The following is a 14,235-nucleotide window of genomic DNA, read 5'->3' on the forward strand; positions in this document are numbered from 1 at the left end:
TGCTGTATTATGGTCACTTTTTGTCTAAAATTCTTCCTTTGACAATTGACTTGTCAAAGTATCCGCAAGTAGCGCTACAGATCATTAATAGCCCAATCGGTCTTTTACTTCATTCCATAAGTAGTCAATAATCCAGTATGTGGAAGTCTGTGTTTCTTATGCTAAAGATCTATGATTCCGAATGTTGTGCCAATATGGACTAATATGCATCTGCGCTCTCAGATTTACCTATCTGCACTATAACGATAGCAGGGTTACCCGCACACGAACATACTATATAAGAGCAGGCTTCGCATTTTTTTGGCCGATGACGCCAGAAGATCAGTTTCTTAAGCGTACATGGTTCTTGCCTTTTACCAGAACCATCCGGGAACTGTCTTTGCTAATGGTGTTTTTTTCACTTTTTGGAACTCTCCCATGTGCTAAATCATTTATGATTAGCCCATTTTCTTGCGGTTGTGCTGAGGCCAGAACAATTGTAAGAAAGTGGATTGCATGAATATTAGTACCGGGCCGCTAGTTAGGAGAATGAAATAATAAAAGCGTGTTGGCCGGAATGAAGTATTTAAAGCGTGATACCCTAATGAAGTATTAAAAGCGTGATGCCGGAATGAAGTATTTAATGTGTGATGGCCCTATTTGTATTCTGCCATTTTCTCATCGTAAGTTCTCTTCTACAATTCGTTCTTGTGACTCCGTTCCTGACTATGTACATGATCTACTGTTTCAACTGAAGCAAAGACTTGCCGTAAAGCTTCTTCGCATCGGCAACCTTGACAAAACAGCCCTTTGGCCCCGGAATCTGGCCCTTGACCACCAAAATTCCGGCCTCGCCGTCTGCGTGCAAAACCTCGTTGTTGAACACTGTGCAATTGCGCCCACCCATACGACCGGCCATTTTCTTGCCCGGCAAAACTCTACCTGGGTCTTGGGTGGCACCCATGGAACCAGCCGATCTGTGGGAAACGGAAACACCGTGTGTGGCACGCAAACCCTTGAAGCCGTGTCTCTTCATGACACCAGCAAAACCTTTACCTTTCGAAACGGCTTTAACGTCCACGAGCTGGCCCACCGCGAAATAGTCGGCGGTAATTTCGGTGCCTGGAGATATAATGCCGTCGTCTGTTCTCACACGGAACTCGCCGAACTTGGCCTTGGGCGACACGCCGGCGTCCGAGCAGAGCTTCACGTGGTAGCGCGAGACGTTCTTCAACTTGTCGACCTGGCCCATCAAAACCGCCGAGTAGCCGTCTTTTTCCACCGACTTGTTGGCAATCACCTCGCACGAGTCCACTTCGATCACCGTGGCGCCAAACTGCTCGCCGCTCTCCGTGAACCACGTAATCATGTCTCTTTTGATGCCAAGAAGACCTGGTCTCTCCAACAACGACTTTCTTTGGTTGGAAAGCGCCAACGAGTGGTTGATCTCAGGCTTGGGAGTGATGGTCAGCGGAACCGCATGGATGGATGTGATGCGGGCAGCGCCGCGAGAAAAGACAATGTTTCTGAGCCCGCCGGCAGCTTTCAAGCCGTGCTGCAACCAGAAAGTCCGAGCCATAGTTGATGGTGAAAAAGATGTGGTGAGAAGTGGTTTTTTTCTAGTGTATTGGTGCGCGCGCGACAACTTCTGAGTATGGATAGAAATGGCTTGAGGTGGTATAAAGTTGGCTGAGGTATGCAGAATTCTGTGTTATGGGGTGTACGGGTTAAGGTAGTATTGGTTTATGAAATACGGGTTTAAGGTAGTATTGGTTTATGAAATACGGGTTTAAGGTAGGATATATTGGTTTATGGCGAAATTGAGATGTTGTCGTTAATCATGCCGCATTTCTAGACTTGAAGGATCCATAGCTGCTACCTACACGTCATTGTGTAAGAAGAACCGTATTGAGAAAAGTAATGGAATGGTTTGGCTTCAAGAAGGTGCGTATTCGAATCCCTTATCCCATGTTTGGTATGGCATCCTGTCTTTAGCTCTTCATTACACTGTAGCCATACCAGCTTGTATTTCAGCATCTGGTATTATTTTCGCTCTGTTTCAGGTTCTCTTGGTCATTGAATCTGAAACAAGTAGGTGCAATCGACGCATGCCTAGTCTTACTTTACAGAAACAGTGTTGAAGGCAGTATTTATCACCAAGGTTATCAGTTCAGATGACATAATTCAAAAATAATACTAAGAAGCTGGTAACTTGCCGGTTTTTTTGCCGGAGAACATGAACATGAACATGAGAACATTCATGACAAATAAAAAAGAATTCCAGCCATTCTCATAAGCAAACTATACTTACCGCCATTCTCATAAGCAATCTACACTTAGCACGTTAGCACATCGATGACTATTTACAGGCTACTTGATCTTCTTCTGCTTCAACTTGATCGTCTCATCGTCGACGAAAATACCCTTTCCCTTATATGGCTCCGGCTTTCTGAACTCTCTGATCCGCGCAGCAAACAACTTCACCTGCTGCTTGTCGGTGCCCTCAATCAACAATCTGGTTGGGTTTGGCGACGTGACGGTCAAGCCGCTTGGCACCTTCAATCTCGGCGTGAATGGGTACCCCACTTTTAGACTCACCACAGTATCTTCGCCCTCCTTCTCGATCGCCGCTCTGTAACCAGTGCCGACAAACTTCACGATGGCCAAGTGTCCCTCGGATGTGCCGATAACGTTGTTCTGGATCAAGGCTCTCGAAGTTCCCCACATGGATCTTTGCACCTTGTCGTCCGGGTTCTCCACACTCACATTGACAATGTTGTTCTCGTTTGTGATGGAAACAAAGTCCGGCACGGCGGTCTTCAAAACGCCCTTGGGACCTTTCACCACGATCTGCTTGTTCAAAGAAATGGTGTGTTTCCCTTTGGTGAAGGACTTGGAGAACTCAAACGGAACTGCTTCCGTGAAACACTCCATGCCTTCGGCCAACCTGATGGGAGCGCTTCCTATATAGGAAGGCCGGCTTAATGTAGTGGCGAAGTGTCTGGCACCTCTCAAGGCAGATTTTCCAAACATGCTTGGGGTTGATTTTTTCTGTGGGAAAAATTTGTGCTTGAGTGGTGCACCCGTACACCAGGCACAAGTAGTACAAGAGAAGAAGAGAATATAATTGCTACTATAAGATGGAATCAAGATGGATTCTGGTGCTCGGAAAGATTTCGCCTGTTAGCTCAATGTATTTTGGAGATGCCAGTCTGGATTTCTGTAGGCTCGTTGTTGATTTCCGGATTAGGTTTTAACTCGACCCGGGTTCAGGTTAAATTATTCTAAAATACTACGGTTGACGGGTTCCAGCATGGAAGAATAAGGAAAGAAAATTCGTAGAGTCGAAATTATGAAGACTAATAGTTCATGTCTAGGCTAAATTACTTCACCCAAATGCTCGCGCAAATTAGGCCAAAAGTTGTAGGGCCACTTAGATGGAAAACTGAGCGAATGTGTTTCAGCGAAAATGCTAAAACATTAGCCAAACTGCTTCAGCAAGAAACATTGGCGAACATCAATAAAGATAGAAATTAATTTTCATTCAATGATCTTTCAACGGTATTGTATAAAGGGTCCAAAAATCTATTTTTGCCTACGTGGCTCTGCCATTTTAAGTATTACTATTTCCCCATTTTATAGCATTATTACTTCCCTATAATTTCATTATTTCGTAGAGCAGGACCAATTACCAAACAGGCCAGAACTGTCCAAATCAATCAAGAAAATTAGGCAAGACTGTCTTGTCATTTCTGTATGCACGTTATCGCTCACCTCATCACCAAAAAATCTCATCTCTCACATCAACTATTTCTCCATGGTCAGACAACTAAAACACCACGAGCAGAAATTGCTCAAAAAGGTCGATTTCCTTAACTGGAAACAGGACAAGGGCCACAGAGACACCCAGGTCATGACACGGTACCACATCCAGAACAGAGAAGACTATCACAAGTATAACCGCATTTGCGGCGAGATCCGAAAACTCGCCAATAAATTGTCGTTGCTACAGCCCACGGATCCTTTCCGGATCAAGCACGAGCAGCTTTTGCTCGAAAAGCTCTATAACATGGGCGTTTTGTCGACCAAGTCCAAGATTTCCGACTTGGAGAACAAGGTGACTGTGTCTGCATTTTGCCGGAGAAGAATCGGCGTGGTAATGTGTCGAATGCGGATGGCGCAGAACATGAAAGACGCCAATACGTTTGTGGAGCAGGGCCATGTCCGTGTTGGGCCCAATGTGATTACAGACCCGGCGTACTTGGTTACGCGCAACTTGGAGGATTATTTGACGTGGGTCGACGGGTCGAAAATCAAGGAAAACGTGCTCAAGTACAAGAACAAGATCGACGACTACGACTTGGCCTAGTGCACTGGTGTATATTATAATGCAGCGAATAATTGGCGTACAGACGTAAGAGTGAAATGGGCCATGATGTGGCCACAGAGAGGTCACGAGTCAGCTGGCCTGGGCATGAGTTCATGCACAATCATCCAGTAGAGTTCATACAATGAGATGTACAATGACCGAAACATGGCCTGAAAATACCTTTAACATGGCCTGAAACATGGCCTGAAAATGACCCAACATGACCAGAAACGTGACCGGCGAACGACCAGTTGATAAGGCTCTACAACTGGCCTTTAGAATGACCAGCAGACCGAACCCCTCAAAGAGATCAGAAGGAGGATCATGCTTCCATTTTTAGTTCGGATCCTTCTAGATCAAAAGTTCGTGTTCATCATTCTGCGCACAGCACTTTTCCTGTTGGCAGGTATAAGATCGTCGCTCGATGTAGCCCACTCATTGTGAGATGCAAGAGAAGGCGAGCCCGGTCCAGAGGGCAAAGAGCCTGCGGGCTTGTATTTGCGCAGAGGGGCGATTTCCGAAACCGGATTCAACATAACCACAGAAGTACGGGCCAACTGGGAAGGCGAAGGAACGCTGTCAGTCGAAGGGTTATGAAGAACAGGCGGAACGCCTGAAGCCGGTCCGAACGTTGCTGTACTTTTTGTTGCCGGTGAAGAAAATGTCGACTCGCTATCGAATCTCAATGACGGAGAAGTGACTTTTCCACGAGGAACATAGTCGGTAAACGTTTCGATTGTTGAATGGCGGATATCCGAGGCGTGGGGAAGCGACTTCAAAGGCGGTAACTCGGCAGGTACGCTGTCGGTCTCTTCCGGAGATGTCTGGCCTGGGTATGCGCTTGGAGAACCGTTGGAGTAGCCTGGATGTCCATTTGGAGATGCATTCGATCCGTTAGGATACTGCGGATAGCCATTCTGGGCTCTGTATGAACCTTTTTGCACAGGGTGTCCGTTCTGTGGAGGATACCGTTGCCCGTTTGGGTGTGCGTTGGAAGATTCCTCGGCTTCGTCTGGGAAAACTGGCACCGCGTCATAAACTGAGGATGCTGTTGTGTGGCGCTTGGCGTAGTCGGTGTCAGCGTTCAACGTCGCATTGACCTTATTCAGACCGTCAATCTGGGGCAAAGGCTGTGACGTGTCGGGCTGGAAAGAGCCGCCGTGTGCTTCGGATTTGACGGAGTTACTCCGGTCAAAGTAGACCTGGTACACGGATTTCATGCGGGCCAACTGCTCTTCTTGTTCCTTGGACATGTTTTCGTCGTCCTCCTTCATCGCATTCAACGTGGACACACGAGGCGACTTTTTGAGCGACAAGCCTGACGTGTTTGCTGCAACAGATGCGTCGGACACACCTGAAATGTCTGCTTCCTCAGGTGCGCCTACAAACTTGGAGCCTTGGGGCGCATCTGCCGAGTCTGCAGTGGTATCAGTCTTTGCAGTTGTGTTGGCAGCTGCATCTTCTGCGTCTGCATCTTCGTCAGGAGTCGAAATGTCGTGGCGATCGTCAAAAGGCGACGAAACATCGAAGGACGGTATTCTTCTCTCCTCTCTCACTGTTTCCTCGCTTTCGGTCTCGTCGTTATCGCTGTCGGAGAAATCTTTCACCGACTCTATGCCATCGTCGGCCATCTGGGGCTCGTTTTCGTACTTGACGTCAAACCCATTCTGCGAGTCCTCAAACGTCTCTTGCGTATTGTAGAACTTGTCTTCGCCAAGCAGTGTGCTCGAGGCGTTGGCGTGGCCGAAATCGGTGTGTGTAAGTCTTCCCACGGGCTCGTTTTGGCCTGCGGTGTAGGTGGCGCCTAGCTGGCTTTTCTGAGGAGATTCCCGAAGCGAGCCCGGGTTCATGTGCGAGTACGTGCGGGAATGGACGGCTGAATCGCGTCTAAAGTCGGTCTTGTCCATAAGCTGCTTGGCATACTCGTCCAACGAAGCTTTGGAGCCGGTTTCGTGGTGGTACGGCAACACAAAGCCGTCGTAGCCCTCGTCCATGTTTCTGGTGGAGAATTTGCTGAGTTCCTGGGCAGAACGGTTGGCGCCCATCATCGGATATCCTCTCTGAGGGCCGGCGAACGGATCTTCCTTGGTGAAAACAGGGAAGTCTGGAAGCGCCGTGGCCTCGCCGTTCTCGTCAAAGTCCGGGTCCCGTTCTAGACTCTCCCGCTTGTTTTTGCGGTAGTTTTTGAGCACGAAGAACCCCAAGATACACAAGATCACAAACACGGGGATTCCCACGCCTAGGCCGATCTCAAGCCCATCTTCATTGACGGGTTTTTCGCATGCGCTGCTGTTGGCGTTTTTCCCTTTGCATGAATTCGATTCAGACGCCTTGGAAGATGATGAAGAGCTGTCGGCTCGGACGGCCAAGTCGACACTTTGCGTAGGCACTATCATTTGGATGTGGTTTTGCGCAACGCCAAAAGTGAAGAAGAAGTAAAAGAAAGGTCTTGAAGCGAGCGAATGGAAACTTAGCCAAGAAGAAATGTGGTTTAACAGAACTTCTGGTGTAGACCTGAGGCGGATACACTGATGTTCGGATCAGGGTTTTTTTTTTTTTCTAAAATGGGGCACGACGCGCTGATATGTGGTGTACGGGTGCGCCAGTGTCCGGTACAGGTTTTCCTGTTTTCGTCACAGAGAACGAGATTTCGACGTCGTTTCGATGAAAGACAATGGCGCAGCCCATACAGCTGTGAACTTATTGTAGTCTCCTAGTAATAAGGCGAATAATTCGACTAGTAGGCTATATGACACGTGATATACCCGCCGAGCGTTTCGTGTATGCACACCCTATGTTTACATATTAAAGGAGGCTGTGGTTCGGAGCCCGCCTCAGATCAGATGAAAAATGTCGCCTGTGCCCCACATGCGCCAACGCACAGACATGTACACACAACTTAAAGCCCATTGAATGAGTAGCTTCGCTGTCAAAAGATTGGTACTGTCACGTGTGACACATACCACAGATCTGAGACAGTTCCTTTGATGGGCGTAGCATAGAATGAAAGTGCTGAGTACTGCGAGAAGGTGCAGATGCGACGATCAGAGTGCTCAAATACGATCAAGTGCTCAAATACGATCAAAGTGCTCAAATGTTTTAAGTTGGTGAATTCAGTTCAAAATCTTGTCGCTATCATCCTAGCTGATTCTTCTTCGCCCATCTACCTCTTATTCTCAGCTCTCTTATTTCTTAATCTTCGTGTTCTTAAAAATCTCGCTTTATCGACATAATGCAGTCAATTACATGGCCTCTACTGCTGCGATCTACGATTAGGATTACCGGGCACCACTGCACCTTTGGCTAAAGCAGGTTTTAATCAAGTTTTAGCTTCGGTTGAATGAGATATTTCGATTGTGATGCAACACGTCTATTTGAAAAATATATTTCATGGCGAACACTAAGGTAGTCATATCAGACCTTAAGCAAATCGTATCTGGAGGCCGAGTATATTTCAGGTATGAAGATAGAATTCGAAATCTCTCAGTATAGTATGTAAAGTATGTGTAGCCCAAGCGAGGTTGAGTAGCTAGCCTATCCGTCTAATATGAATAGAAAGCCAACAATTGCAATAGGTTATGTACTTACCTTAGTAAAATGAATCTTGCAAACGCAGGTTGAAACACACAGAAACAAACTCGAACACAGAAGAAGTGGATGCATGTTACAACAACAACCATACCAGCCATCGCCACTATTCATCGATCTTACTCTAATTTCAAAAGATTTCTATTCTTCCCTACAAGGAACCAATTACCAGTATAATATTAGTGATTACCAGATCTGGATCTGGTCGAAGAAGTCAACCCGCTTTCCGTCAGGCAAGTTGTTGGCCACAACCTTTCTGGTTTCATCAACATAAGTGCTGTGACCACATGCGACAAATGCAATGGCTCCGCTAGACTCGTTGATGTCTTGCAAAATAAGCTCCTCAACGTTTGGTCTGCCAGGTCTAAAGTCCACAAACGACAACTTTTCTATCAAGTTGTTGATGTGGTTGCCGTTGCTGTCCTCCAGCTTCTTTTCGTCGGTCGAAGTGTTGTCTTCGAACTTCTCAATAAAGCATTTGTCCAATGGAGTGTCAAATTGAGTCACATAGACAATAGGCTGGACGTTGGTGCCTTGCAAACGCTTCAACTCCTCGTAGAACCACTCGACAGACTTCCAGTGACGAATCACCCAGTACAACTTGACATTCTGGCCAGCATTCTTGCTGCTGAGATCCAAAGCACTTGCGTACAAGCCTGGAATACCGTTTCCTCCAGTAATGTAGGAAACAGACGAGTAGTGTTGCAATGGTTGTCTGTGGCCGTAAGGACCCTCAACAGAACATTTGATGTTGGCTCTTTGGTCAGGCTGGGTGCTCAAATATTGATACAAGCCGTGAGTCATTCCTCCCTTCACCTTAATGTAGAAGGTGATGGTGTTCTTCTCGAGAACAGAGTCCACGATGGTGAATGGGTGCGATTGCCAGAAGCAGGTTGGTCTGAAGAAGTAGATGAAGGCGTGTTGCAATGGAGCAGGTTTCCAAGAAGATGGGCGAGGAATCTTGACCTTCAAAGTCTCGTCAGCAATCAATTGCACATCGGCAGTCTTGACACCGAACCAGGCCATACGGCAGAGACGGCAGAACTTGTCAAAACACCAAACGGCAGCAGCAGCGTACATGTACTGACCAAACTCCTTTGGCTTGACGTGAAGCCAAGCACCAGCAACGAAGATGGCACCAAGAAGGTTGTGGGCGAACACGAACATCTCGTAGTTTCTCTTTCTCATCACAGCCAAAGAGTGGAAAACCATGATACACGAAGCAATGAGAGAAACGTAACCCCATCTGACGTATGGCTGCTTGTTTCTAGTCGCGTACTTGCCCAAAGCTTTCCGTTGTATGTCATACCAATGGTGTGGAGAACCATCATAAGCCAGGCGGCTCTGGCATACCAGTGGTGGATGACAAGGAAACGGGCTTGGGTCCAACCAGAGATCCATTGCAAAAAGTTGTTTCTTCCGGCAAACAACATGAGCTGGGGAATCATGTAAAGCGAAATGATACCCGTTCTGTCGGCAATCTTACGTCCCATCTCATTTCTTCTTTGCTTCCACAAAACGTTGGGGGAGTCATGGTGGTAGTTGGCCACGTTGAACGACAAACACAAAATGAGCCAGATGGAAATCATAATACTTTCCCATCTGGTTGGAATGACAAAGTCAAAGATCTTGAAGATGGTGCCATGTTGGGTACGTCTTCTGCCCGCCAAGGCTGGCAAAGTGATGTACTTACGGAAAGTGTTGGAGACCTTACCGTTGAGCGAGTGAACAAACGATGGGAAGGCAAACTCGGCGATTCTGCCCAAGCCAGCAAGAACAACCAAAAATCCCCAGTAGGCCAAGAGAACCCACGAGTAGATGTGGGCTCTGTTGTAGTTGTACCAACGACCCAAGATCGAGTCGTAAGCACCACGAAGCTTCTTCTTACCCATTTGCACTGGAAGATAGAATGGCTTGGTCAAGTTGTAGCCTGGGTACGCAGTGACGTTCTTCACCAACAAGTCGGTAGCATTGTTGTACGCATCCATGAACTGTTCTTCAGTCAAGTTATTCTTTGCGCAAGTGTGGTAGATGAAGTAGTCGATACCACCTTTGTGAGGCATCAGCATCAAGCAATGAGCCATCGTACCCAAAGCTGGCTGGTTTTTCACGCTACAGTATCCGCCATCTTTAGCCTTAGTAAAGATAACCGATTTGGCAATGAGCGTCAGACATGCGAGAGCAGGAATCTGGTCTTTATGGACAAGGGTGGTTCCATCGATGTCAGCCAAAGCTGTCGAAAGGACGGCAGCTCCTGCGGCGAGCTTTTTGATTGCAACCATGAGAGACTGGAGTGAAATGAAAACCGCGCTTTCAGCGCCGGATACCCTTCCATCTTTATATGGGACAAGGCGAAAAAAAAACCTTACATTAGACAACGGCCGCATTAGTCCCCCAATCCTTCCATGCACAATGGCTGCATGTTGTACGTACAGCTGCGTAGCTCCAATCGCATGGCCACTAATGATTGCCTGGCCGTTGCAGGTGTAAGGTCTGTGTGCAGAATGCAGACACTATGCAGCCCCGAGACGCACGTCAAGACATGAGCAAAATTTTATCAGACGGGATCAGTACAGTGGTAATTTTGTTTCTGGCCCAAATTTTGACAGCACGAAAGGTAAATATGTCTTGGCAAGGTGCGGCTGGACGACTTTCCCATCTCTAAGCTGGCCATTGTGGAAAAGGGGAGCCCACGGCCGGGATCTGGCAAAAATACATAGATTGTATCTGATAATCAAACATGCGGCATTGTCATGGGCCCCTCCAGCATCTGTAGTATTATTGGCTGGGCGGATTCCGAGACGGAGAACAATACGCGCAAACTTTCACATTTTGGGGCAGGTATACAGCCGCCGCGCATGGGCGTCTTGGCGTCCTGCACCTCAATGCGGATTACGGCTGAGGCCATGTCTCTCCAACTCGGGAACTGAGAGGCGCCGGATCCGGAATCGAGCGTACCAGTAGCCCCAGCCACCACCCACAAGCGACATTATGATGGCGCCCTTTTGTGGGGCTTGCAACAAGCTTCTCTGTTATCCGCAAAAGGCCTCGGAGAAACTGACAGGCACACCATGTGCCCGGGGCTATCCTGCAACGGATATACCACATTCCCATCAGTATGTATGTGGACTTTGCTCTATTGGGCAGTTGGTTAAGCGCGGTGCATTTATCTCTTCAATCTGCGGCGTGCCATACGCTGGATCCATCTCTTCTCGGGGATTCAGCCTGCTTGCAATTCCACAGGTGTGTCGGTAGTACCTTCCTTTGTTATTTTTTCGTGAATGCATCTAATTCGCAAGGCGTACCCGTTTCCTTCGCTTCCATTATCCGGGGGCCCCCTACTGGCTAGTTTTGATTTGTAATACCATCTCGGCATTTCTTCTGGCATGGTATTTTTACTAATATACATCTTGTGATTCTGCACGTTTCGGCGTGCTTTCCCAGTTACCGTGACACACGCCCCTGAACCAATGTGCTTGCGTCTCGACTCATATTTTACCCTTGTGCATGCCCACAATAAGGTGAAAGGGCCTACCATCTAAATGCTTAATTTGGGAAGAAAGTCCTCCGGTTGAATGCAGGTGCTGCCAGTACGTGAAAATTTCACATTAAAGTCGGTTATGGGATGCGGAGCAGCTTTAACAAGGTCGGAGACGGTTCTCTTTCTTATGGCACAGTCAATGGCGTGAGGATTCTCTGCTTATTCGGGTCTACTTGGGGGTATGTGAGACAAGGCGGAAGCATTTGTCCATGCCAAGCAAAGGTGATTTTCGCTGCAGGCATTTTTAGATGATTTGCATCCAGCCAATCCCACCTCAATTAGCTACAACCACACTTTGCATTGCTTTGACACATTGCGATCCACCTATTAGGGTGGGCCAATTGACCAACAAAGATAGTATAGAGCAAAGGAGGTTTTGATTCATGGGAGTGGAATATGATTGTAGGTCATCGCGATGTGCGTAGAAAGATTGACATGCAAGGCCAGGAAGTTGTCTAAGGCTGAATGTCTTCTTGCTATTTCCCACTGATTTGTCAGCACACAGATGCTTCCCGCGTCCTTATCAAGAGTGGGTTCTAGATCAAAATGAATCGAAATGATCAAATAGATCAAAATAATCGAAATAATCGAAATGATCAAAATAATCGAAATGAATCGACATGAATCGACATGAATCGACATGAATCGACATGAATCAAAATGAATCAAAATGAATCAAAATGAATCAAAATGAATCAAAATGAATCAAAATGAATCAAAATGAATCAAAATGAATCAAAATGAATCGATATGAATCAAAATGAATCAAAATGAATCGACATGAATCGACATGAATCGATATGTATCGATATGAATCGACATGAATCGAACACAAGAAATCCTCTTGAAGACGAACGCCTAGATCAAACCTTGTCAAGTCTGTCCCCCAGAGAGGTTGTGATCAACGCACTAGATCAAAGCCGTGACCAGATCATGGGATAGTCGTTCTAATCCCACCAAGGTGAACCATATTGATGTCTCGAACGGAGCTCACATCAGCGATTAGCGGCAATAAAGACACAATACGTTGATTGGCCTGCCGGATTTGCCTACTGTCTAGACCTTCGATAGCCTCAATAGACCTTCGATAGCCTCAATAGACCTTCGGTAGCTCTCAGCAGTTCTTCGATAGCCTTAATAGATATTCGATAGCTCTCAGGAGACATTCGGTAGCCTCTCAATAGCCTCAATAGACCTGCGATAGCCTCTCAGTAGTTCTTCGATAGCCTGAGTAGACCTGCTGTAGCCTCAATAAACCCTCGATAGTCCTTCGATAGCCTCAACAGACCTTATAATGCCCGCTCCACTAATCGCCCTTGGCCGTCTCGTTCAACTGCAACTCCCGGAGCTGCTGCTCCAACTCGAGCTCCTCCTGCAACATGTACTCCTCCAACTCGGCCTCGTACGCCTCGTCCAAGTCCGCCTCAACTTGCTCTGTCTCTCGGTCCCAGTCATCGGGATCCATGTCCAAAGCAGCTGCCTGAAGGCGCAAAAGCTCCATTTGCTGCGCGTAGCTCTCTCTCTCGCTTGTCCGCTCGCGCCCGAGCAAGAGCCGCTGCTGTCGGAGCTGGTCTCGTGCCTTAATCATCTCGGTGCGCTTCTTCTCTTCTCGAGCTCCAGTTTTGTTTGAGAGCGGCGAAGATAGCGGGTGGTACAAGGCCGCCGCACGGGCCTTCTGGTTTTCTTCCACGCCATCGAGTGAGTCCAATGGCCGCGTGGGCGAACTGGGCCAGTGCATGATGTTCTGTGGCTGTACAATGGCTATAGGTGGAGGTGCAGTGTGTCAGATGGCGCAGGAGCGCGCATCGCGCCTCCACATGGCGTTGCGCATCGCCATTGCCATTGCGCGTGTCGCAGTTGCGCGTTGCGCTCTTCAAGTCTGTCGATTCCGGCCACGTCCTACTTCCGGGTTTCCTCACTTGTCTTATCTCCAGCCTACTTCACTTTCGTCGTTCTGTTCTAAAGTATATCCTACGCTATATCCTACAGTATATCCTACAGTATATCCTACAGTATCCTACACTGATTCCATCTGTTATCATGCACTTTGACGAATACAACGCGGCTCTTATGGATCCGCTAGGTGAATCGCTAGCATCTTTGGCCAAACAAGTGTTTCCGGCTTCGCTCACGTGCCGCAACGCCGTCTATTCTCGCCATTGCTTTCCCAGTACGGCTGTCACCAACAACCACCTTGAAAAACTCGCGCACGTGATCGCCGCTTGTATGGGCAACATGTATATTGCCCACAAGGGCGCCAATTGGCAAGAGGAGAAACTCGCCGAGTTGCTGGAAGCAGGGCTTGTGTTTGTATGGTACTCGCTTGGCGAAGAAATCGCCGCGTTCGTCGCTTTCAAGCCCGTTCAGGAAGACCGCAAAGATCTCTATCTATATGAGATCCAGGTGATCGAAAAGTGCCAGCTGATGCAGTGGGGCCGCCAGCTCATGGCAAGTTTCCATGCGGTGGCTAAGCTTGCCGACGAAAAGAAAAACGACCCGCACTTGGCCCAGTCGGAACATCTTGCCATGGAGGGCACTAGTCTCACGGTTTTCGGAGACAACCACCGGGCTTTTGAGTGGTACACTCGCCTAGGGTACGTGTTGGCGCCGGGATCTCCACAGTGCCGAAGGCTTCGGTCAGGCGCAGTGATCAGACCAGACTACTTCTTACTCACCAGAAGCCTCTAGTAACTTTTATTGCCTATTTCGGGCACCAATGCATATACTTCATGTCATGTTGTACTTTTTCTTGTATCTT

The 14,235-nt window shown here is 47.7% G+C and overlaps 7 protein-coding genes across 7 annotated transcripts; 2 read left to right on the forward strand and 5 right to left on the reverse strand. All coding sequences in view use genetic code 12, as the record gives it.

Annotated features, from left to right (window-relative positions):
* Window positions 1-718: 718 nt before the first annotated feature.
* FOB63_003457 (mitochondrial 54S ribosomal protein uL3m) lies at window positions 719-1,558 on the reverse strand (the record flags this gene model as incomplete). The annotated part of the gene is made up of 1 exon (XM_002615420.2): window positions 719-1,558. One exon carries the CDS (start codon window positions 1,556-1,558, stop codon window positions 719-721), a length of 840 nt encoding a protein of 279 aa, XP_002615466.1.
* A 791-nt stretch (window positions 1,559-2,349) lies between these two features.
* MRPL6 (mitochondrial 54S ribosomal protein uL6m) lies at window positions 2,350-3,012 on the reverse strand (the record flags this gene model as incomplete). The annotated part of the gene is made up of 1 exon (XM_002615419.2): window positions 2,350-3,012. The coding sequence occupies one exon, from the start codon at window positions 3,010-3,012 to the stop codon at window positions 2,350-2,352; it is 663 nt and encodes a 220-aa protein (XP_002615465.1).
* Window positions 3,013-3,796: 784 nt separating this feature from the next.
* On the forward strand, window positions 3,797-4,348 carry IMP3 (snoRNA-binding rRNA-processing protein; the record flags this gene model as incomplete). The annotated part of the gene is made up of 1 exon (XM_002615418.2): window positions 3,797-4,348. The coding sequence occupies one exon, from the start codon at window positions 3,797-3,799 to the stop codon at window positions 4,346-4,348; it is 552 nt and encodes a 183-aa protein (XP_002615464.1).
* A 356-nt stretch (window positions 4,349-4,704) lies between these two features.
* FOB63_003460 (uncharacterized protein) lies at window positions 4,705-7,036 on the reverse strand (the record flags this gene model as incomplete). The annotated part of the gene is made up of 2 exons (XM_002615417.2): window positions 4,705-6,876; window positions 6,944-7,036. 2 exons carry the CDS (start codon window positions 7,034-7,036, stop codon window positions 4,705-4,707), a joined length of 2,265 nt encoding a protein of 754 aa, XP_002615463.2.
* Window positions 7,037-8,122: 1,086 nt separating this feature from the next.
* On the reverse strand, window positions 8,123-10,323 carry FRE10 (Fre10p; the record flags this gene model as incomplete). Its single annotated transcript, XM_066102323.1, has 2 exons — window positions 8,123-9,406; window positions 9,457-10,323. 2 exons carry the CDS (start codon window positions 10,321-10,323, stop codon window positions 8,123-8,125), a joined length of 2,151 nt encoding a protein of 716 aa, XP_065958343.1.
* Window positions 10,324-12,783: 2,460 nt separating this feature from the next.
* FOB63_003462 (uncharacterized protein) lies at window positions 12,784-13,215 on the reverse strand (the record flags this gene model as incomplete). The annotated part of the gene is made up of 1 exon (XM_002615415.2): window positions 12,784-13,215. The coding sequence occupies one exon, from the start codon at window positions 13,213-13,215 to the stop codon at window positions 12,784-12,786; it is 432 nt and encodes a 143-aa protein (XP_002615461.2).
* A 302-nt stretch (window positions 13,216-13,517) lies between these two features.
* Window positions 13,518-14,165, forward strand: NAT4 (Nat4p; the record flags this gene model as incomplete). The annotated part of the gene is made up of 1 exon (XM_002615414.2): window positions 13,518-14,165. One exon carries the CDS (start codon window positions 13,518-13,520, stop codon window positions 14,163-14,165), a length of 648 nt encoding a protein of 215 aa, XP_002615460.2.
* Window positions 14,166-14,235: the final 70 nt, after the last annotated feature.

Source organism: Clavispora lusitaniae (assembly GCF_014636115.1).
Source record: "Clavispora lusitaniae strain FDAARGOS_655 chromosome Unknown tig00000105_pilon, whole genome shotgun sequence".
NCBI lineage: Eukaryota > Fungi > Ascomycota > Pichiomycetes > Serinales > Metschnikowiaceae > Clavispora > Clavispora lusitaniae.